General features: G+C 47.8%; 1 protein-coding gene and 2 long non-coding RNA genes across 10 annotated transcripts in view; 1 reads left to right on the forward strand and 2 right to left on the reverse strand.

Moving 5' to 3' along the window:
• LOC148002525 (uncharacterized) overlaps positions 1–16,158 on the reverse strand; it is a 70,922-nt gene extending 54,764 nt beyond the window's left edge. Inside the window, exons 1-2 of one of the 2 annotated variants that reach the window (XR_015633304.1) lie at positions 16,039–16,158; positions 15,807–15,922 (exon numbers count right to left, since the gene is read on the reverse strand). This is a non-coding gene — a long non-coding RNA (uncharacterized LOC148002525). Of the gene's footprint in view, positions 1–11,395; positions 15,923–16,038 lie in introns of those variants that run through there. The other variant, XR_015633303.1, reaches the window with a different exon arrangement.
• The window catches only part of LOC120095616 (uncharacterized), a 177,461-nt gene that overhangs the window by 120,196 nt on the left and 33,459 nt on the right, over positions 1–23,806 (reverse strand). The window lies entirely within an intron of this gene.
• Positions 658–22,078, forward strand: Il10rb (interleukin 10 receptor subunit beta). 4 transcript variants are annotated; one of them, XM_087576441.1, is made up of 7 exons: positions 658–994; positions 1,758–1,881; positions 6,355–6,512; positions 9,027–9,193; positions 12,590–12,737; positions 16,846–17,006; positions 21,124–22,075. In XM_087576441.1, exons 1-7 carry the CDS (start codon positions 907–909, stop codon positions 21,367–21,369), a joined length of 1,092 nt encoding a protein of 363 aa, XP_087432567.1. In that variant the 5' UTR covers positions 658–906; the 3' UTR covers positions 21,370–22,075.

The raw sequence follows: 23,806 nt of genomic DNA on the forward strand, positions 1-23,806 counted from the left end.
CCTAGAATGCTTTCTACAGCGTATTTGTGGTTCTGCTACTGCCATTTCAAGAAAGCTAGTTTCTCTAAATCTGCCGTGGCCTGCCGGGAGGGTCCCCTCCGACTCACGTGGCTTGTTCTGACTTAGATATGTCTCAACATGTAGTCAACCGACCTACTGTGGGGTTCCCCACCTCACCACCTGGTCCCTTTTAGGAAGAGGAAATTAAACCTTTCTCAGCAGTCTTATGCAAGAAGCAAGCTACCAAGAAATGAACAAACTGGCCTTTTGCCATGTCCTTCGGGTGGGGAGGGGCACTAAAACTTGGGAGACAAGACTTTGGAGAAGTGATGCTTCCCTGGGGAAAAACAGGGAACACTGAGTGATCCAAAGAAAAGCAACTGCCCAACAGCAGGAAAGCTGAGGCAGGAGGATCGCTTCAATTCCGGGCTAGTCTCAGCTATGTAGAAAGACAGTGAGTGTTTCAACACCCACCCACCAAGGAAGAGAAACAGAGGGAAACACTGGAGGGGAGAGAAACCCTAGTGGGGCGAGGGGACAATACTGTAACCCAGGATGGCTTCTTAGTGCGCTTAGCTTGAGGCCGCCCTCCGGGCCCCGGTCCCTGGTGAGGCTGCCGGCGGAGGGAGCCGAAGGGGAGTGGCCTGGTCGCCCGGCGGAGGTTCCGGGAAGGGCGCGGGCAGCCGCGGGGCTGCCGCACGGGGCCATGGCTTGGGCGCCGAGCGTGGCGGGCTGGCTGGGAGGATTCCTCCTGGTGCCAGGTGAGGTCGGCGGGCAGGGGCCCGGGGCAGGCAGGCTCGCAGGCTTGGGAACTCGGAGGCGGGGCGTCCCCAAGTCTCGACCCATGGGCTCCCGGAAAGGGACCGAACGCGGCACCCAGCACCAGGAAGGGAACCCCTCGCCACGATGCACACTCACGGCGTTATGCTGCCACTGGCTAGATCCTGGGTGGACTACCCCCCTAGCATGCAGCCGGTTCCAGGCTGTCTAGACGGTAAACTAAGCGGGGTGCCGGTAGAGTTGTTGACAGCGCCCTCCCCCTTCCCCCGCCAGGCGAAGTTCTAACTGAAAACAATTTCTGAGCACCCCGCGGTAACTGTCCGGACCTTAGGGACACACACCAGAGTCCTCCCTAGCCTCGGCTCCTTTCCTGTCCCCTGTCCTCTGTAGCGTTAGCTCCCCTTCACCCACACCTTCCTTTTCACAGGTCCACACCCTAAAATCTGAATTCTGCCCCTCAGTTCCCCCAGAGAGTTTCTGGGGACTCTTCAACGCAGTGTGTGCCCAGACTGGCTTTCCATTGGCTGCGCTCTAGGCATTCCCCGACTGGTTCTCCTCTTCCTGAGTCCAAGCTTCCTAGGTGTTGAATAATTACTACCACACTTGGTCTGTCTCTGTTGGCAATAGTTGGGTCATAAGTGGTTTAGAATATCCTACGTCAAAACGTAATAAGTAATTTCTGCCCTTAGCCCAAAAGCTGCCTTCTATGCGACCTCAGGCTCACTCATCCAAAGGTCTCCCTGACAACCCTTCTTGAGGCTCCTTTAAGGATCCAGTCTGCTGCTGACACAAGATTCCCAGGTCCTCTAACCCAACTCCAACCAGGGTTCCAGGGGCTTCAGACAGAAATTCTTCTCATTATTGCTTCAAATAAAACCTTTTTTGGGGGGGGGGGGTTGGTTTAGTTTCTGTTTTGTTGTTTTGTTTTGTTTTTGAAAAAACATTGCTATCTGTCCCCTCCTCCTTATCTTTTTCAGCTCTAGGAATGATTCCACCTCCTGAGAATGTCAGAATGAATTCAGTTAATTTCAAGAACATTCTACAGTGGGAGGTGCCTGCTTTCCCCAAAGAGAACCTGACTTTCACAGCTCAATATGAAAGGTGGGTCTAGTGGCTGTTTGCAAGCTGGTACCAGAGAATGGTGAGCCTGGCCTGGATCTCGGGGCGCGGGGGGTTGGGGGTGGGGGGAAGAGTCTGCTAATTCCACCTGCACGGCTGTAACAATCCAGGGAACCCATCCTGTTAGCCCTCTGTTCTGTCTCTGAAGGGAGTTATTGTAGTCACCAGTCTCGGCCCTCCTTCTAACTCCAAGTCTTGATATGCCTACTGTGTTACCCAGGGTAGTAGCATAGAAGTCCCTATGTAGCCCAGACTGGCTGCAAACAGGAGTATTTGAAGAGGAAAGCAGGTGCAACTGTCATTCCCAGTTATAGAGCTTGTGGTTTGTTTGTTTTTTTTGTTTTGTTTTGTTTTGTTTTTTGTTTTTTGGTTTTGTTTTTTTTTTTTTTTTTTTTTTTGGTTCTTTTTTTCGGAGCTGGGGACCGAACCCAGGGCCTTGCGCTTCCTAGGTAAGCGCTCTACCACTGAGCTAAATCCCCAGCCCCTAGAGCTTGTGTTTTAAAAGTCAACAGTGTGAAAATGGGGGGTGGGGTGCACAACAGGAAGGCACTTGCTTCCTACCATCTACCCTCCACTGCGGGCCTCCTAGAACATTCTGGAATCTGCCACCACCACTGCAGGGCCTCTGCTTGTCCTGCCTGTCTCCAAGTCCCCATATTGGTGAAGGGTACAGACTAGCCTTCCCTTGGCAGCCTGTTCATATTGCCCAGAGACTGGATGTCAGGTATCACACCAGTAGCAGCAGGAGACCCAAGGCCCATGAGCCAGCACACCTGACCTCTGGGTGACTCAGATATGTGGGCAGACAGACAGGCCATAGAGAACATGCCCTTCCAGATCTAGGTAGCCCCGCCCTATTTGCCAAAGCTGTCGTGTTTTACACAGATGCTGACGGGCTACAGAGTTCAAGAAGGAGTGGAAAGAGTGAAGTCCCCTGGCCCACATGTTAGGCTTTCCATTTTCTTTTCTTAGCTTGAAATAATTTCTTACAAACTGAACACTTTACGATTTTAAGTATATATTATATACTATATATCCTATTATATACTGTGTTATATAATATACTAATAATATATATGTGCACTTGAGCACCTACATTGAGATTTACCAATATTTATCATTTACTATTGTCTTTCCTCCCTGAACTCTCTGACTTAGAAACTGTATCACTTTCTTTTCTGTTGCTGTGACAAAGTATCTGATGAAAGGGACTGAGGAAGGAGAGGGATTTTGTTGGTTTGTGTTTGGTTGGTTGTTTTTTTGGTGGAAGGGGAGGCTACAGCCCAGCACAGTGGTGGGAGCACCAGGCAGCTGGTCACACAGTTGGGTATCCAGTCAGTAAGCAAACAGAAAGCTAGCATTCAGCTTGGTTCCTCCTCTTCATTCAATCTGAGACCCCAACTCATCAGAAACTGTTGCTCGAATCCAGGCATCCAAGATATGTCAACGTCCCTACTCCGCTAAACCTTCCTGGAAACTCTCATCGACCTATTCAGGCAGTTTCCTTGCTGATCTTAAATCCCATCACGCTGACAATGAAAATCCAACATCGTGCACACATACATTCCAGTGTGCCTTTTGTTAAAACAGCGTGCCCTTTTAAACCCCTGTATGCTGCCATCCAAGGACCAGCAATTGATAAAAGGCCATTCTGCAGGATCCCTCGTGTGGTGATTTTATCATTTCATCCCCTTGTTTTCTCCACTCAGGTCTGGAAATACATAGCAATTTCACTGTGGGAATTAACTTCCTTCTTATATCAGTCAGCATTGTTGTTGCCTGTTGTTGCTGTAATGAAATGCCTGAGGCTAGTCAAAGGTACCTAGCTCTAGATGGCAGAATCACAAAACAGTACAGGAAGGGTATCATAGCTCAGTGATAGGAAACTCCAGCAGGAGTTTAGGAGGGGGACAAACCACATGCTCTCTGCTCTATGTCTGTCTGGCTTTCCTGCCATTGTCATAGGAGTGAGTGATTCCAGGTGTATGTCCTTGAGATGGAAAGACATGGTGGCTTCATGAAGACAGAACACTGGAGGTGGTTAACTAAGGGTTACTACCCTGTCTCCAGGGTTCCTCTCCATGGAACCACAGATGGGTACATAAATACACAGCCATGTCCTTAGGAAAGACACTGGGCCTGAACAATTAGGTTGTTATATGACTTATATGACTCCATAAAGTTTGCTTTGAATTCAACCCGGGCAGGTGAATGCCACTTATCCAGAACAATAAACTCTCTGCTACATGAGAATTTTACCTTTGTCCCCTGTCGCTAGGGCAACAGAGGGAGGTTGTCATTCAGGGGTCAGGCTGTCTAGAATAAAGCACTTCAGAGGCTATTCATACAGAGACATCCAAAATGTAAGTATGAGCGATATTCATATCCCATACTGACCAGAAAAAACACTCATCGATGAAAAGAGGGAAAGAGGAGTTACCACAAGATGACCTCTGACATGCAGGGTGTGCCGACCACCTGGTGTGAAGTGAATACATTGGTCGTATAAGACACACACACACACACACACACACACACACACACACACACACACATACACACACATACACACACACACACACACACACACACACACACACACACACACACACCCTGTAATGAAGTAATCCACTCTGTTAGGTGGCCAGCCTGAAGAGCTATTTGGTCGACAGAATATAAGACGAGTTTTTCCTCCCGACCACTTTATTCCCAGCAGTGACAACTCAGAGACTAATTATTGATCACTAAATGCCTAGGCCAGGAGCTCCAGCTTGTTCTCCAACTAGCTGTTAACTTACTATCCCTTTTATTATAAGTTCAGCTGTGTGGCTGCTTTCTTCTCTTCAGCCTTTCCGGGGCAAATCTTTCTCAGCCCTTACTATTTCCCAGAATTCTCTCTCCCTGCAGATGCCACACCTCCCATTTCCTGCCTCTGCTCCTTGGCTGTAAGCTTTTTTATTGACAGGCAATGCTTATAAGAAATCCTCTTATATTAAGAGGGAAAGGCAGGTTGTAGAAGACCGTGATCTCAGTAGTCCTTACCTGTTTTTTGCAAAACTCTGGACATCCATAACAAGGGAGTGAGCCGTGATGTGGTCCCTAGAGCCCTGAAGTCAACAGAACTGAGCACTCGATGCTTTTGCAGAGGTCTCAAGTTTGGTTTCCAGGATTTGTTGTGTTGGGATAGCTCCAGGCACCTCTAACTCCAGCCCCAGGAGATTCAATGTCCTTTTCTAGCCTCCAATGGCACATGCACATACACATACATATACACCTGCACATACACATGCACATGGACATGCACATACACATGCACATACACATGCACATGGACATGCACATACACATGCACATGCACATACATGCACACGTACATGCACATGCACATACACATAAATAAAAATAAAATAAACCTTCTTTAAAGGGGCGAAGGTGACCCAGACACTCACACACATGGATTTATTGCTTGCTTTTAACCTCAGACATAATATAACCATTTGCTTCAGTCTCCCGAAGCCTTCCCTTCCCTTCCATGATGCACTGCAACCTGGACCTGTGAACTAGAATAAACTTCCTGCCTCAGATTGGCCTCACCAGAATATTTTATCATAGCAAAAGGGGGGAAAAATCCAAGACAGACAACAAGGGTGACCCCAATTGGCTTTCACACCTAGACAGGAAGGTGTGGTGGGAACCAGTCAGACAGCTCCTTACTTACAGGAAGGGAGCTCTTGTTTTCTTAGGCTGGGGGCAGCTAATTACACCTCCTCCGGCTGCTGTGGGCGAGTTAGGAATTCCATTTGCCAAGACTCCTGCCATGCTTGCTGCTGTCATCATTCTGAGGGCAGATGAACTGTTTGAGAATTCTTCCAGAATCCTTGCGAGTCACTCTTGGGACATGATTCGAAACCACCTTATTATTTCCTAGTTAATCCGTGTACGTCAACCATAGCCTAGTAATAGCCCAATGCTTTCAGAAATGCACAATCCAGGAAAGAAGCTTTCTCTGTCAGATGTGTTGAATACTCAGCCCAAGGTTTGGAGCCCCGTGAAGGCTTATTAGGATAGTAAAGTCTCTGCTGCTTCTAAGATACCGGTTTTTGTTTAACTCAATTCCTCCACAACTTACTTGGCTATTATATTTTAGATGCCTCCTGACTGATTCCCCAGGGATCGTTAAGATCTCAGGAAACACATAGTTTGGGAAATATTGATTTCCTTGTGCATAGTATTTATCCAAATTAGTGATTACTGGGCACAGTGTGCACACCTGAAACCCCAACATTGGGGATTTTAAATTAGCAGGAGGATTAGCAGAGACCAGCCTGGGCAACAGAGGGAGATTCTGTGAGAACAGGAAATAAAAATGAAGGTGAGAAGTCTTTCTTTGGCCTTGGCCTTTGCAGAGAATGAGGCAGAGGACTCACTGCCTGCCTTTGTCTTTCTGATGTGTAGTTACTGGTACTTCCAAGACCGCTGCAAGAACACGGCCTCCACCCACTGCGACTTCTCGGTTCTTTCTAAATATGGAGACCACACCGTGAGGGTCAGGACTGAGCTTGCAGATGAACATTCGGAGTGGGTAAACGTCACCTTCTGTCCCGTGGAAGACAGTAAGCCATTTATTTCCCTCTTCGTTACATCTAGTAATCTTACCTCACTTCTAGCCCTGTCAGTAAGGCGGCTTCGTAGGCCCTCAGATGAATGCTCTACGCCATGACGCTCAGGATATAGCAGAGAAGCTGTGGGTGTAAACTCGAGGGTTCGTGGACGAAGCGGGGGAAATACACTGAATAAAATGGATGAGTATAAATTTGGTGGCTTCACTACTCACAGAGATGATGAGTCAGGGCCCGGCTGTTAATGAGGAAATGGAAAGGCTCAGACAGCTCTGAAAGGAGTCAGTAAGAGACTATGAGGTAAACCAAGAGACCAAGGCCTGGAAAATGACTCAGTGGTTAAGAGAACTGACCGCTCTTACAGAGAACTTGGGTTCAATTCTCAACACCCACAAGTCTGCTCACAACAGTGCGTAGTAATTCCAGCCCCGTGGAATTCTGGCCTCTTTGGGCACCTGGCACACAGAGCACTCATACAGGCAAAGCACCATACACATAAACTTTTAGTTTACACAAAAAATAAAATGCAAAGTAAGTTTTAAAATGTGACAGAAGAGGAGAGAGGTAGATGTGGAGAAAGAAAAGCCCAGTGCAGAGAGAACACCATCAAGGGTGGAAGAAAGGAGTCCAGCGATGGTAGGATCTGCTAAGGTTGCCTGGTAACTTTTGTAAAGAAGATGCTGTCATTAGATGTGGAGGTCTAGGGGGACCCAGAGGCCCCGAGACCAACTATTTAAAGTATCAGGAATTGAAAACTAGTTAAGCCACCATACAACAACTGGGAGAGTTAGAGGCCACAAAAATGTCAGGGACAAAGCTCACGTAAGGCCCTCCCCAGGGCATTAGAGGGAAGATTCGTGTCTGGGGACCAGGGCTTATACAGGTCCTCACAGGTGGGCTCTGTAGCTTCCACAGGCGGGTGCTCACTCAGACAGAACGAGGCCGAAGTCTCTCATTCCCTTTCCAGTCCTGTCTTAGGAAAGCACAAAACTCATATTTCTGTACCTGGAAATGGCCAGTTGTTTTTCCTTTTCTAAATGATCCTTTCTTTCTAAACACAAGGGAAGGAAATGACCGTTGAAAAAGACGGTTCCTTGGCAGTCAGGCTCCAAAACTAGGCCGGTCTTCAGTAGTTATGAGGGGTTCCTGTAAACCCATCATAAGCAGAGGATATCATAAATCAAGCGTGCCATTGACACGCCTAGCCCGCCACACCCTCCTGATCACGTGACTGGCAGGGAGGTGACATCACGGCCATCTCCCTGAACTGAGAGAAAAGTCAAGTCGAATGCAGCCTAAGGGTATACTACAATCCAAAGGTCCAAGTACGGTCTTGGTTTCACGCCTGTCTCTTTCACAGGACCCTCGCAGGCTGAGAACCACTTGATATATAGGCTTCCACCCCAGGCTTCTTGCTGGGCCCGGCTGGTTCTAAGTCTTACATTATGTCCCATGGGGACCAGTTCTCTGGAGACTCAGAGCAAGAAGCATGACTCAAGGTCACACGTGTAAAAGTGAGAGAGCAGAGACGCTGACACAGGCCCCTGTGACTTACCAAGAGCCCCTCATGAGTAACAGTGATCAGAGAGGAGAACAGGCCAAGCTTTCTCAGAGTCTTTTGTTACTCCCTCCGTGGTTATTTTTGCACACCTAACTGTGTGCTAGGCAGGTTCTTAGCACTGAAGCTACAGCAACAAACAAGAACATAGCCTTGCCCTCGAGGAGTGAACCAGACTCATGGGAAGACTGACAGTAACCCAATGGCAGGTATTTTATGGTATGGAGTGACCATGGTTCTCAAAGTGGGAAGGAATGCACTCTCGTTCAGAGAGCCACAGTGTGCAGGCTCCCCAGAGTGACGTTTGACCGGGTGGAGATCTAGATGGGGCGAAGGACCTAGCTACATAAATAAAAGTTGTAAAATATGTATAGTTACAGATGATAGACATTTAGGAGTAATCTCTACAGACACAGAAATACTCGTTGCTTTTAGGCTGGAAAACAAAAGAGAATCCAAGCCAGTAAAAGGCAGAAAACAAAGAGAAAGAGAAGAATCTAATAAAATAAAATACAAATTAAAAGCAGATTTGTGTGCGTGTCAAGCAAGGCGTCATACCTTTTTATCATGACCGTGACAACAGTATTGTTGAGACTTAGGAAGATCCCAAGTTTGAGGCTAACCTGAACTGCGTACAGGAGTGATCCCCTTCCTTAAAAAGCCATTTTTACAAGCAATACAAAATAATGTAGTTGAAATAATCCCAAATATATTAGATATCACTGTGAACGTAAATGGATTTAATTTGACTAATACAGACAAATGATTTTGGATCTTTTGAAACAGGCAAAAAAATCCATCCGTCATCCTCAGGCAATGTTGTAAATGGTGTGTGGAGGGCCAGTGTTATCCTTCGGTAGACTATTGCACACATATATGAAGAATGGGTTTGCACTGAAGTGTGAAGAATGCGATTTTTGACTGTCATCTTGATGTGTTCTTACACTTAGCCATTATCGGACCTCCTGAGATGCAGACAGAATCCCTTGCTGATTCGATACACATGCGTTTCTCAGCCCCACAAATAGAGAATGAGCCTGAGACATGGACCATGAAGAACATTTATAACTCATGGGCTTACAGGGTACAATACTGGAAAAACGGGACTAAGGAGAAGGTAAGGCTGCTTCTCGTGTATTTCAGATGTGGGCACCATGTTCTTCGCTCAGTTTGGTGGGCCATGACAAGAGGGGGTGGGGAGGGCTTCCAGGGGCTGCCGGGAAGGGCTCAGTGGGTAACGTGTTTGCTGCGGTAACATGAGGGACAGAATTTGGATTCCCCAACACACAAGTTAAAAGCCAGGGATGCACAACCCTGAGCTGAGAGGTGGGGACAGGAGAATCCTGGGAATTCACTGATCTGCTGGTTTAGTCTGTTGGGGAGATCCAAATTCAGGGAGAGATTCTGTTTCAAAAACAAGGTGGGCAGCGACAGGGGAAGACACTGATGCCAACCTCTGGCTTGCACACATACACATATTGGTGTGTGTACATATCCATGTGTGCACACATACACATATTGGTGTGTGTACATATCCATGTGTGCACACATACACATATTGGTGTGTATACATATCCATGTGTGCACACATACACATATTAATGTGTGTACATATCCATGTGTGCACACATACACATATTGGTGTGTGTACATATCCATGTGTGCACACATACACATATTAATGTATATACATATCCATGTGTGCACACATACACATATTGGTGTGTGCACACATCTATACATGCACAGAGATGACCAGGCAGAGTCTTGCAAAGTCACAGCACTTCTTGTCCAGAGAATCTAAAGCCTGTTCCTCTACAAGCCCAAAGCTCTGGAAAAGACACGGAGCAGACTCTAAGGACAAAGTCCACACAACAAACTTCCCTCCCCTTGAGAGGAAGTTGCAGGAGAAACAGGGCATTGTCAGCACTTGGCTGGGGGAAGTTGGAGTCAGCCACCATGTGACCAACTGAATGACCAGTTTCCCATCCCAGAGTTGCCACAAAACACAAGCCAGTCACTTCATGGCTATGGCCCCTCCCAACTCCCAAGATATTTAAGGACAGTGGTTTTGGTTTTTTGTTTTGTTTTTTGTTTGTTTGTTTTTACCCTTTTTTATCCAGATTTTCCCTGTTGCTCTCTTCTTTAGGGAGCAGTTATTTTAAAGGAAATTTACTACCTTTATCTCTTCATGCTGAGAGGCATGTCAGTCCTTGAGATCAAGCCACCTGGCCGCTACAAACCTGAGTCATTCGACAGCTCACGGGACAATTGTTTTGAAGTCAAAGCTTAATACCAGAAAGTCTGGCTGGAATATTGTCTCTGTCGCCACATTGCTCTGGTCACATCAATGACCACAGAATAGGCACAAGACCCCACTTCACTCATAAAACAGGAAGAACAACCCAGTTCGCTGAACTGCTGTGGGATTTGCTGACAAAAGCCAAACTTTTCCCGTTCTCTGGAATAATGCAAGGCTCTCTTCTCTTTATGTAGATAGATTTATTTTTGGCCAAACAGTGCTTCTGAGCTGAATACCTAAACTAGTATATATGTTGATAAATTATTTACATTTAATGTTTATCAATTCCTTCCCACAAGTCCAAGAGGAAGATTACTTGTGCTTATTGTCTTGGGATGATATAATTACACATACACACACACACACACACACACACACATACACACACGCGCGCGCGCGCGCGCACGAGAGAGAGAGAGAGAGAGAGAGAGAGAGAGAGAGAGAGAAATATATCAAGTTAATTTTTTCACCCCCCCCAAAAAAAGTTCCACTGAATGGATCTGTGTTGTAGTCTATTCCTGCTGCTGTAATAGGATGGATAATTTATGAATGATAGTTCTAGAAGCAGAGGGGGTCCAAGGTCAAGGCACGGTAGCAGGTCCAGTATCACATGAAGGCTAGCCCACTCTGCTCCTAGGGGAATGGCTGATGCTGCACCCTTTGATGGCCAAGGTGAAGGACAAAGGGAACCACAGTGCCTTGGTGCCTCTTTTGGAAGATCATTGATGGCATTCATGAGGGCTCTTGCCAACCACCTCCTGAAGACCCCAACTTAAACATTTCTTAAAGATTGGATTTTTCCCACTAATGTATGTGGGTGGGTGGGTGTATGTGTGTGTGCACACACGCATGGGCACAATTGTAGAGGTCAGAAGACAGTTGGTAGGAGTTTGTTCTTCTTACAACGCCCTCATCTCCCCTTTACTATTACCAAATTTCATCATAAGACACATGTATTTAGACAAGGGCATGTAGGACATCAGCCTCGACCAGAGGTGGTTTTTGCTCACAGTCAAGACTCCAGGAAGAATATACCCGAGAGGCAATACAAAATATCCAAACTCAGAATCACTCCTCAGCGCAGTATCTCTGCCCTGGAACCCAAGGACAAGACCCATTCACTACACCCCAGGGATTATCCGCATCTTCTAATTAAGGATCAGTCACCATGGCTGAGTGCCTCTCTCACCAGGTGTGACATGCAAAACCCCTGTTATATTTAGCTCCTTATCTAGAATACACCCACAGCCCTGGCATTTGGTTACATGTCAGTAACCTTCATGTGGCTGTGCGAATGCTAGAAAGTCCAGTAGCTACCTCCTTCATGCCCCACAGCACTGTATGGCACTGCCTTCTAAAGTGCAGCGTCCCTCAAAGGCTGCCAGATCAGTTACCTAAACCAAGAGCGTGCAGGGCTTTGGGGAATTCCATTGTCTTGGTGGGAAAAAGAGCATGAAATCAGATTAGTCCAGAAATGAAGGGACAGGAGGGAGAGAGCCCCAGGAGACTGGAAAAGGATCCTCACCTCACCTCTCCATACTGTGCTTCAAAATCACATCACACGGTTTTAGAGGCATTGACTGATAGACGTAAAATCTAGAACCCAGAGCACCACAATTGGGGAATATTTAACCCTCAGCCATCTGGATGAGCCACTTCTTGCCTGCCATGTCTTCAATCTATCTGCATTCAACTTGGCAAAGCCCCGCCTTTGAACTTGCTCCTACTGAGAGCCTTGGCCACGAGTGCCTTCTGTGGCATCGGTGGTGATCTGACCAGTGTGGATCCTGGCCAGTGCCCTCTGCAGCATCCCAAAGGTGCCACATGACCCCGTCTGATGGCAAGGATATGAATGTCTACTAGGAAATTCTGCTCCAAGGTTCCTTAGAGAATCTGTTCAGGCAGCACACCTATCCCCATGGCACCCTGGATCCCGGGAGGAAAAGAACCCGGTTGCCTTAACTGGGTACAGTAATTTTTGTTAAGGGAAGTGTGATATACACGTGCTACAGGACTGAGGCCATGAGATGGCTTGGCTGCCTCACCATTGGTCTTATCCCATTCCTTGGGACATAGCATGTGTCAGAAGCCGGAAGGAGCTCCAGCCAGTGAGTGGCTCTTCCTGATAAGTCTAAAGCATGGTTTATAGTACATGGGAAAGGAAAATAAAGAGAGAGATGTCCGTCACTGCTATGTCTGTCTCCCTTATAGTTTCAAGTCACATCTCAGTATGACTCTGAGGTTCTCAGAGACCTGGAGCCATGGACAACTTACTGCATTCAAGTTCAAGGGTTTCTTCTCGACCAGAACAGAACGGGAGAGTGGAGCAAACCCGTCTGTGAACGGACAACCAGTGATGGTGAGTAGGGATGGGGACAGCCCGTAACTGCCTCCTCGGAGCTCCGTGGACTCACCTATGGGTCCTGAACACCACAGCAGTCAGCTCAAACGTCACCACAGGTCAGAAGTCAGCCTCCCCCAGTCTGCATGGTCTCCAGACCCTGAGTGAGGGTCTGCTTCATGCTCCAAACAAGGTGCCCCATGCTGAGGATGCTGGCTCTCTCTCACCAGTCTGGTGGGCTACGGGCTACCTCCATGAATCTATCTTTACTATGCTCTGTTTCCTTCTCACCTCTCTGAAGTAGGTTAGCTGGTCCTCATACAGATGCCCAGCAGAGACTGAGCCCTCCGACATCTTGTTTTTCCTTCCCTGCATCTCTAGTTTTGGAGACATAGAATGACTGGGAAGGGGAGCTTGGAAAACATGAGTGACCTCAGCTAGTACCATTATGTATTGAGATGCCTTGTAAAACATGGAACCAAGGCACATTGGTGTCTACAGTTCGCCACACTGTATGTTAACAGTAGTTCAGGGCATGGTTCAGTGATAAAGGTCTTATCTAGCATGTGTAGCCCTGTATTCTACCCCACCACACACACACACACACACACACACACACACACACACACACACACAGAGCTAGTCTTTGCTACTTTGTGGGTGCTTCTCTTTCCCATCTTTACTCCCCAGTTTCACCCCCTAACACTAGAAGGGAGAGAGAGAAGGCTAGATGGAGGATCTCAGGCTCTTATTTCTTCCCTTGTGTTTCTCCTGTGACCACTACTACTAACAAACCACACCCAACCCTCCTGAGTGACCACCAACTGCCTATTGAGGGCACTGGCATTTATGTACCCTCTGAAAAGTTCCCAGAGTTCCAAATGACACACAATTGCAGAAATTAACTGCGCCTGGCAAAAGCACCCCTCTGCTAGAGCACGAGGCAAATCACAATCAGCTGCTGCAGACGGTTCGAAGCAGCCCCACATCCCCACACCTGGGACTAAAACGAAAGTACATTCTTGTCATAGTTATGTGTCTTTTTTAAAAACCAAAAGTTCCAAAATTGTCACTACACACACACACACACACACACACACACACACACACACACACACAACAACAACAACAACAACAACTGGAAAGAAGACAGGGAGAGGAGAAAAGAGAAGAGAGGAGAGGAGAGGTGAAGAGAGGAGAGGAGAGGGGAGGGGAGGAGAGGAGAGGGGAGGGGAGGGGAGGGGAGGGGAGGGAAGGAGAGGAGAGGAGAGGATATGATTAAAACAAAACAGAAAGAGGAAGGTGGAGAAGAGAAAAGACATGTCTTAGCCTGAGTGCTGCCTCTGCACAGATACACTGTTAATTCCCAACAGTGAGGATATATGGCCCAACACCTATAGTAGCCAATTTTTCAACAGGAATCTCAGTAATCTGAGAATATACAAAGCCAGACACTAGCAGAACCACTGGTGTTGCAAAATCTGATGTGAGGGACACAATTCGATCTAAAGGAAAACTACTTCAGGCCTGGTGTGATGTCTCAGGCCTGGTGTGATGCCTCAGGCCTGGTGCAGTGCCTCAGGCCTGGTGTGATGTCTCAGGCCTGGTGTGATGACTCAGGCCTGGTGTGATGACTCAGGCCTGGTGTGATGCCTAAGGCCTGGTGTGATGTCTCAGGCCTGGTGTGATGTCTCAGGCCTGGTGCAGTGCCTCAGGCCTGGTGCAGTGCCTCAGGCCTGGTGTGATGCCTCAGGCTTGATGTGATGCCTCAGGCCTGGTGTGGTAGCTCAGGCCTGGTGTGATGCCTCAGGCCTGGTGTGATGCCTCAGGCCTGGTGTGGTGGCTCAGGCCTGGTGTGGTGGCTCAGGCCTGTAATTCCAATACTTATTAAGCTGAGGCAGAAGAATCACCACGAGACCAGGTTGTATTGTATAGTGAGTTGCTGGCCAACCTAGGCCACAGAGCAAGACTCTGTCCCCTGACAAGATCCAAACATTTTTCTTTTAAAAAGAGAAATAGGAAACCTGTTTGGCAAACTCCGATGTTTCAGGGTTTTTAAAATTCTCATTTAAATACTATATACATAGAAGGTTTTCAGTGTGAATGCCCTATGGACCCAGAAAAGGAAGGCCCCCAGTTTCTTTCAACTGCCCAAAGTCACTTAGCTAGTCAAGGACAAGAACATAGAACATAGAACTGAGTACAGGCTACTATAACCCCAGGTCGCATCTTTAACAACCTGTCAACAGACTTAATTCCAAAGGTAGCCTGATGTGCCCTAATCCTTAAAATAAAACATATGGTCTGCCAATAGTAGAGTCAATGGATCTGTAGCCAGGGGAAGAACTTCAGGCTTGGTAAATCGCTATGCAGTTCACACTCTTTAGAAAGCAGTTTCTTGCCCTCACCCCCTGTACTCATCCTGAGAAGTAACAAAAAATATCACCATTAACCAGTATTGTCCTTACCCACAATACCAGGAAAACAGCTGATTTTGTCCCACCACCCAGACCTGAGAGATCCCAGCAACATTGGCTCGCCCTGCCACACTAGAGAGTGGATAAGAGCCTGAAGCTTTCCATTCAGCCATTCACCCAAACATCCACATCCATCAGTCTATCCATCCATCCATCCATCATCCACCCATCCATGATCCATCAGTCCATCCATCCATACATCCATCTATCCACCCATCCACCCATCCATTCATCCACCCATCCATCCACCCTTCTACCCATCCACCCATCCACCCATCCACCCACCCAACCATCCACTCATCAGGCTATCCACCCATCAATCTGTACATCCATCCATCTACCCATCTATCCATCCATCCATCCACCCATCCATCATCCACCCATTAGCCTATCCACTCAACCATCCATCCATCCATCCGTCCATCCATCCGTCTATCCATTTGTCTCTCTATCAACACAACTGTTTATCCATGAATACTGTGGCACTGTGAGACATTTACTCAAACAGCAACAGGGCCTATAGTCAATGGAAAGCCAGGGTTCTCTGGTGTACTGTGTCTAAATGATACCTGGTATTCTCAGCACGAACAGTTCTTTTCAGATGTCTTACCAGGCAGGGTTTCTTCTCTCAGCCCCACTAGGTACCATCTGTCCTTGCTCAAGAAGCTGGTGCTGGCCGTGGCTTGGGCGGAGGGAGTGGCCAGGTCAGCTAGAGAAGGAACTTGCCTGAGTGAGGGAAGCAGGGACCAGGGCTGACCTGGGTGGCCTCCTGAATGCTCCCGCATAAATCAAGCAGGATTGGTTAAAGCAGAAACTCGAGATTTTACCCAGTGCCTACTTACCACAGATGGAAGGAGGTGAACTCCACTTGTGCAGAGGAATGTCTGAGAGGGAGGAAGCCAGAGCAAGCCGAGGTGGTGAAGTCAAAAAAACCACCAAACTGAGTTCAGTGCCGTTACCATTCACCACCTGGCTCTGCCAACGGTATTTATCAAAACCTGCTGATCACCTATAGAGACATCCTTCCTGTTGGCTTTGCAAACGTAGTTATCAGTCATTGAGGAAGACACTGCGGGGTCTCAGTGCCGTGAGCATGACTTAGGTGGGAAGGCCTTTCTAGAAAAGCTCACTGCAGGTAATCAGAGGTGTGTGGTCAGGGGTCAGCAGCAGCACGTGCACTTCTGTAGGCTCTGGTCAGAAACTCCAGGAAGAATGGGTGGCCCCCAGGGACAGGGACAGTGGTGCTCACTTGGGCCACCCAGCCTGAGGATTTGTGTGTGTTCCTTGGGGTAAAGATGCTTTTGCTTCTCGATACCAATACCTCCCTCGGCCCTATCTGTGTCGTCAGTGCACAATGTCCAGAGCAGGCAGACTTCTGGCCACTCTACAAACAGGTAAAGCAGACCAGGATCTTGCTTCTCATTCCCTTCTGTGCCATCATTCATGGCAGAAACCACACTGTAAAGAGGATTCAGGAAAGAGGTGAAACTCTTCAAAAACACCGAGACCCTCCAGCCAACAGCCATGCCTCTGGGCCAGTGTGGTCGAACAGGCCTGGTTTGAGGTATTGTGTGAGATCACAGTGGGTGTGTGATCCCTGAAGCTCAACCTGTATACACCAAGAGCCTAACCTGCCCCATTGTCCCCAGCAGAAACAACCCCTCCCTGGATCGTGGCCATCATCCTTATAGCCTCCGTCTTGATAGTCTTCCTCTTCCTACTGGGCTGCTTCAGCATGGTGTGGTTCATTTACAAGAAGACCAAGTACACCTTCCATTCTGGGACGTCTCTTCCACAGCACCTCAAGGAGGTAGGCAAGGTGGAAGGAGGAGAGACTTCTATAAGGTCAAGGCTGTCCAGCGCCAATGCTCTACAAGAGCATGGTATGTGTCCATGTGCTGGCCCATTCCCAAATGCCAAGGAAGCAAAGGTTTGTTCCAGAATCCTCCACCCTAGACTTGGGTAGCGCCTTCTTCACTGCCCAGAGCATGGAGTCCTTAGGTTCATAGTAATGGTTCTGGCGGGAAGAGAGGGAGCAGAACGGTGTGGAGATGAGAGAGAACACCCCACAGGGAGCACTCACTGGCGAAGGGAGAATGGAGGGAGGGAGAGGTGCAGCGTGCTTTCAGTTTGTGAATATCACAGTGATTGACATTCTGGGGTATATATTATGGATGAAATTTTGAGGGAAGAGGGAATGTGGATGACTGAAGACTAATGATTTTTATTTACACACTATGAGCTTGTCCATATGCACAGGCAAAGCCCAGCCTGTGGAGGGCTTGCTCACACGATAGGATCCCCTCATACCGTGCTCTCCTCCCTCTAAAGCAATGCTGACCTTTCCCTCCTACATCTGGTCATGACGATGTGTCTCCTGATGTAGGCACAGGATGACCAGAGGCAGAATGGATACAGTGGGGTGGGGAAAACAGTACCATTCCTGTACATGACTGACCAGCATCCTCTGACCTCATGTAATGACAGGGCAGGCCTGGTAGGGAGCCCCACAGTAATGCCACTCTAATTACAGGAGCTCTCAGAAGAAAAACTGTTTTATTCAAGGTTGGGCAAGGAAATTTGCAAGTTCAGGGTATATGTCATAGTGACTGGGGGTGGGGGATGGGGGAGTAGTGGTTTTAAGTATACTCAGGGAATTAAGGGGAAACAGATATTTAAGGGTAAACCAAGAGAAAGGATACCAGCTATTTTGATGCAATAATCTTTGGCTGATTATAACCTTGATGCTGGTTCATTATTGAAAAGAGTAATCACAACCGTTTTGGTAGATGTCTTTGCTGAGGTACCCTTGTGTCAGGCTGTGGTTCAGTCTTACCGTCACAGGGCAGATTGTGCATGAAGACCTCCCTTCGTGGCCTCATGGCTCTGCTGTTTGGTTTTGACATACGTGACTCAGTTTGGCACTGGTGCTCTCCATGGCAACCACCTTGAGGCTCTGTGTTCACCTACTCTCCCTCGGTCAGAGACTTGACCAGGTCCACATAAGCCTCACTGAGCTGCTGCAGGTGGTCCAGCCTGAACTCACAGCTCTACTCTCTGCTTTGGGAATATCCTCATGTGATTGACTGTGAAGTTCACCCAGCGTTTTCCCATCCTACATTTTTAAGTCCTGCAGGGTCACACGTGCATCAGACTTAGTTAGCAAGCGGTCATTGAACCATCTGCCAGCCTGAAGGTATGGCTGCTCCACATACATGCTGCAGGACCCGTTCTGCTCTGTCTTCCTCCTGTGTCAGCACCCTTTGCCTCTCCCACACTGTGCCCTATTCCCACACGTGGGATTAGATTAATCTCTGAGAACCCTGGAAGATCTGCCAAGCAGAGCACTTCCTTCTCAGTGTGGGATGGACAATCCAGCCTTCGCCTTCTCTGGAGTACCTTATCCATGAGAGACCTCCTCAAACTTGTCTGATGTACTCCAGTTCTTCCTAGAGAAGGTTCCCCAACTTAGTGTGGTTTTAATGACGCCGTTATGCGCTCGCTACTGGTTGCCTTCATGCACCGTGACAACCTCAGTTCACACACCAACAACCAAAGTGAACTCCTGTGGAGAAGGACACTGGTCTTATGCTATGAATGTTGCTTCCAGAGAGGAGCCCCGCTATGAGCCATTGCAGCTGCCAGAGTTTCTAGAAGCTGGGGACACTTTGAAGGGACCGTAGGAAGCACCTGCCATAGATAGGAAGCGGGACACAGAACCGTAGAGTTTCAGAGCACAGAGAATTTCTGGACAGCAGTGCAAGCTGTACAGCACCAGGGAGCAGAGAATCTCTGGGGTTGAGCTGACGCAAAGCTGGTTGGAGCAAGAACAAACAGATGCAGGCCCTAGGCTCCGGGTGGAAGCTGTTTCTTCACCCAAACACCAGAAAGGAAAGCCTTCCTCTGAGATTTCTGCTGCTTGGCTTCCCCATCAAAGAAACTGGCCAGACAGGAAAGAATTGCCGGTAAAGGCCAAGCAGGTGCAGGCAAGGGACCTATCCAGACTGAGCCCTCACCTCGGAGACTAGGGGGCCTCACAGTAGCTGTGGGGGCAGCGGGGTGTGGAGAAGTGCTGTCAAGTGAGGAGAAAGGAGGCCACAGAGCAAACTTAACATTTCCCACACCGCCGCACCCCAGTCCAATCACGACGATGATGCAGGGTACTTTTTTTTTTTTTTTTGGTTCTTTTTTTTTTTTTCCGGAGCTGGGGACCGAACCCAGGGCCTTGCGCTTCCTAGGCAAGGGCTCTACCACTGAGCTAAATCCCCAGCCCCGACGCAGGGTACTTAACAGCTTGGCACATCCCCGTTCAGGGAGACTGAACTGAGGAAGCTGGATGGAGCTCTCCAACCTGGCAGTACGCCTGTTTCAGTATTGGATTTTATGAGACCTAAAATAACATCATTTCAACATTTGACCAATATGTTTTTGAGTTATTAATATTTCACATTTTTTCATACAAAATTTTCAACATCTCTTGTCTATTTCACACTCACAAGACACCTCCATTCAAACCAGCTACTAGCCACATGTGGCTTGTGGCTACTGTACCAGACATACTGGGTTAAAGGTCAAAACAGAGTGCCGCAGAGAATGCTGGTGAACTTGGCCCAAGAGACATGAGAGATACCACGAGTCTGCCCGTGACACATTTATCCGTGGCCTGTGCATCCCCCACACACCCCTTTACCCCCTCACACCCTTACACACCCACTTCCTAGAGAAAATGGCAGCCGGGAGTGTGCCTCACCCCAGGGATCAGACTAAGAGGCCATCTTGTTTTTCAGGAAGAAGTATTAGAGACTGACAGGTGAGCGTTCTGCAGAGAGGCTTGTCCCACTCCTTTTAGTTGTGGTAAAAATGCAGTCAGCATGGCATCCACACCTTAGTCACATTTCAGAACGTGGCTAAGGGGCACCAAGCATCCCCAGAGCATGTTGTTTGCACAGCAGAGACCTTGCCAGACGTGCCCTGGTGCTCTGCCCTGGCAGCCATGTCGCTACATCTGCCTTTGTAAAGCTCATCGTTCTAGATCCCTCGCAGTAGTACAATCACTCACACTTGTTACCTGCCCGTCTTTTTTTTTTTTTTAAGATTGGGTCTCACATAGCCCAGGCTAGCTTCAAATTCACAATATAGCCAGGGACGACTTTGAACTTCTGACCCTCCTACCTCTACCTCCCCAGTGCTGGGATTATGGTTGTGCACCAACATGCCCAGTTCTCTGCTGTGCTGGGGTGGTGCGTGCTATGCGCTCACTGCACTAACGGGGTGATATCCCCAGGCTCTTTTTCCTGTTTGGTGGTGATTAGCATGTTTCACTTAGCATGATGTCTTCAACGCTCCTCCATGCTGTAGAATGTGTAGTGTGTGTGTGTGTGTGTGTGTGTGTGTGTGTGTGTATGTGTGTGTGGTCCGTGTACATGTGATGTGTGAGTGACAGTGTGCCCAATGTCACTGTGTGTATGTGGGAGGGGCTAGAGGACAATGTTCAGGAGTTAGTTCTCTAGCATGGGGTCAGGGGTCACTCAGGTGATTAGGTGTATGTGGAAAGCACCATTACGTGCTGGCTTGCTTTTTTTAAAGAATGATATTTATGTGTCCGTCCCTGGATGGCACCTGCTGTTTGTTCTGCTGTCTGGCCACTGTTGGCTCTAATAGAGGAGACCTGTAAGCCTCTTCCACAACCTGCTGTCATTTCCCTTGAGGTACCTGTGAGCATAGTCTTGCCAGGACTTGCTAGGTCATGTGATAGCTTTTCTCAAGGAGCCGCCATAATGATACTGTTGCATTTTGCAGTTACAGTTTTCCATCCCTAAGGTTTCGCATAAAATTCTTGTCAGCCCCAGTCCAGGAATAGGAAGGAGAATGTGGGGGCGGGAGAGGGAGGTTGGCACTTAAGCAACTGTCTTTTCATTTTCCTACAGTTTCTGAGTCACCCCCATCACAGCACTTTTCTGCTGTTCTCCTTCCCTCCCCCTGACGAAACCGAAGTGTTCGACAAACTGAGCATCATCACGGAAGAGTCTAAAAGCAGCAAGCAGAACCCTGAAGACAACTGTGCCTCGGAACCCCCGTCTGAGGCAGGGCCTCAGGAGCTGGAGTCCAAGGATGAAATCCCCTCACCTCCACAGGATGACCCTCCACTGCTCACATCTACCTCAGAAGTGTGACCAGAGGATCACTTGAAAAAACTCCAAATCTAGAACTTTCTGATGCTGGAATGGTACACAAAACCAAAGAACCAGATTTTAACGACTCAAATAACACATTCTCCATTTGGGAATTTGCTGCTTTATAAAGACTAATAATAATTTAAGGGCTGAGGGCACAGCTCAGTGTATAGAGCCCTTGCTTATATACATGAAGTCCTGGCTTCAATCCCCAACACCGTATAAACAGGGATGGGGGCTGCCTATAAGTCCGACACTTAGGAGGTAGAGACAGGAAGATTAAGGATATCTTGAACTATACAGGAAGTTGAAGGCCAAGCTGTACTAGAGACCCTGTGTAAGAGAGAGATATGTTAATAATAATTTTTTATGACCACTGAATGTAATTTTAGCCCTTTGTGCTCACTAAAACAAGGACCACATTTAAATAGTGACAAACAAAAATATTTCAAATGGGGGGGGGAGTGGAAACACTATAAAATTGTACGAATGCCAGTAGACCACCCTCATCTCAAAAGCAACCGGCCCCATGCTGGACAGACATGGATGTTTTGAATTCCCAAGGAGCAAAGAGATTTCCTCCCTTACCTGTGTGTTTTGTATAAATATTAGTGTTCTGTAAATATTCTTTATTTGTATTTTTGTGTCAGCCAGCTTCCCACTGTTGTAACAAAATTCCTGACATAAACAATTTGAAAGGAAGAAAGGAGTTTTTGGGTTTTTTCAATATTTTATTTTTCTAATGTAGTATCATAGCTTCGGAGGTTTCGCCCCCGTGTTTGGCTCTGTGCTTGACACATTACATCACGCTGGGATGTACGCCAGAAACTGTTCACCTCTTGGCAGCCAGGAAAAGAAAAGGTGGGAAGGGTCATGGCCTCTCGAGGGGCACTGACTTATGACCCAGCTTACCCTGCCAGGCTCTACTTAAAGGCTGCACTCCTCCGAAGAGTACCACAGCTGCAGCTTACCACCACTGTCCACGTAGCACGTAGGACATTGAAGCTCTAAGCCGCACAGAACTAACAAATACCACATTAGTGTAATTGTTAAACTATGCACACATGAGTCTCCCTCCACTTTGTCCCTGTTAGACACGCTGAAGCCATGCTCCTAACCTTTCGTGGCAGCCCTATCTGGGACACGTTCAAGAACAGAGCAGCCCTGGGCTTTGTCCGGCTCAGACATTTACTAGCTGTGGCCTCTCAGTTTGACCTGCCTGAAGGCTTGAAAAGACATTTTCATCTTCAGAAAGGGCCAGTGGAGAGCTGGGATCAGTATTCCATGTCTGGAACACCAGCAGTCAGAGCCAGGAAAACGTGGCAAGTTCAAGACCAGCCTGAGCTACACAGCAAGACTTTGTCTCATGTAAATACATAAAATGAAAGCCCCAGAAATGTCCAGTGGGTGTAGTAGCATATGTCTGTAATCTCAGTATTCAGAAGGAAAAACTAAAAGGAGCTGAGGTTCAAGGCCAGCCTGGGCTTGTCAAGAAGAAAAAAAGGAAGAAAGGAGGGAGGGAAAAGGGCAGGAAGAAGGAAATAAGGAGCAAAGGAGGAAGGAAGGAAGGAAGGTGTTTGGTTCAAAGTAAATCCCCAGAATGGCAGTGCCGGTGACACTGTCCTAAACAGACACAGACCTAAACTGAAGGATCATTACTAAACAAACAGAAGCCTTAATTCAGCATTCCTCAGGGACCTTGCAAAATGGGCTTCTGTTTGCCAGGAAAACCACTACTCTTAATCCTCCCCAAAAGTCAAGTACCTCCAGCAAGGACATCTAGACTCTGCCGACTACCATATAAAATCTACCGGCTTTTCCACCACTTTGCTCCCCCTTCCAGAGAGAAAGCCTTGGTAATTTGATCCCCATTAAACCTTTCTTTCTACCCACGGAGGTCCAATTAAGTGGTTTCACTGCAGCCTCATTTACGGTTGGTCTGAAACCCAGCAGGGACACCACCCTCACCCCAAAAAACCCTAACCCTCCTAACTGAACCAAACTGCTGATTTAACCCTCCTGGGAACGGATCATTTGCCTACACTGCCTTCTGAAGCCCAACATGTTTTATTCCAAATTTCGGCTGTTTTTTCTCCTCTGCCTGTTGGTAAATATGTATGTACCAATCATCATTTCTCCTCTGCCTGTTGGTAAATATGTATGTACCAAGCATCATGTCTGCTTGGGTATGTGTCCTCTTGGAGCTGCCCATTCTGTCCCTTTAGTTCGCTGATGCCTGCTCAGTGCGAGTCACAAGTTCTCTGTGCCCTACACACAGAAAAGGACACCTCTCCACTGTGATTCAGACCTCTCTATGACAAGTATTAATTCCTTTGGGGGTACCTTGGATTGGGATGCTATCCTTGGCACTTACCTCTTTAGTGTCACCCTCCCTGTGTCTCTTGGGATTCTCCTTCTAGCAAGATTACTATTTATG

This window comes from Rattus norvegicus, chromosome 11 (assembly GCF_021556685.1).
Source record: "Rattus norvegicus strain SHRSP/BbbUtx chromosome 11, alternate assembly SHRSP_T2T, whole genome shotgun sequence".
NCBI classification, from domain to species: Eukaryota; Metazoa; Chordata; class Mammalia; order Rodentia; family Muridae; genus Rattus; species Rattus norvegicus.

Coding starts and splice junctions, on each gene's coding strand:
- Il10rb (XM_087576441.1), top strand. CDS start 907: ATGCACACTCACGGCGTTATGCTGCCACTGGCTAGATCCTGGGTGGAC. Junction 1,882..6,354: donor TTCACAGCTCAATATGAAAG/GTGGGTCTAGTG, acceptor TCTGATGTGTAG/TTACTGGTACTTCCAAGACC. Junction 9,194..12,589: donor AAAACGGGACTAAGGAGAAG/GTAAGGCTGCTT, acceptor TCTCCCTTATAG/TTTCAAGTCACATCTCAGTA.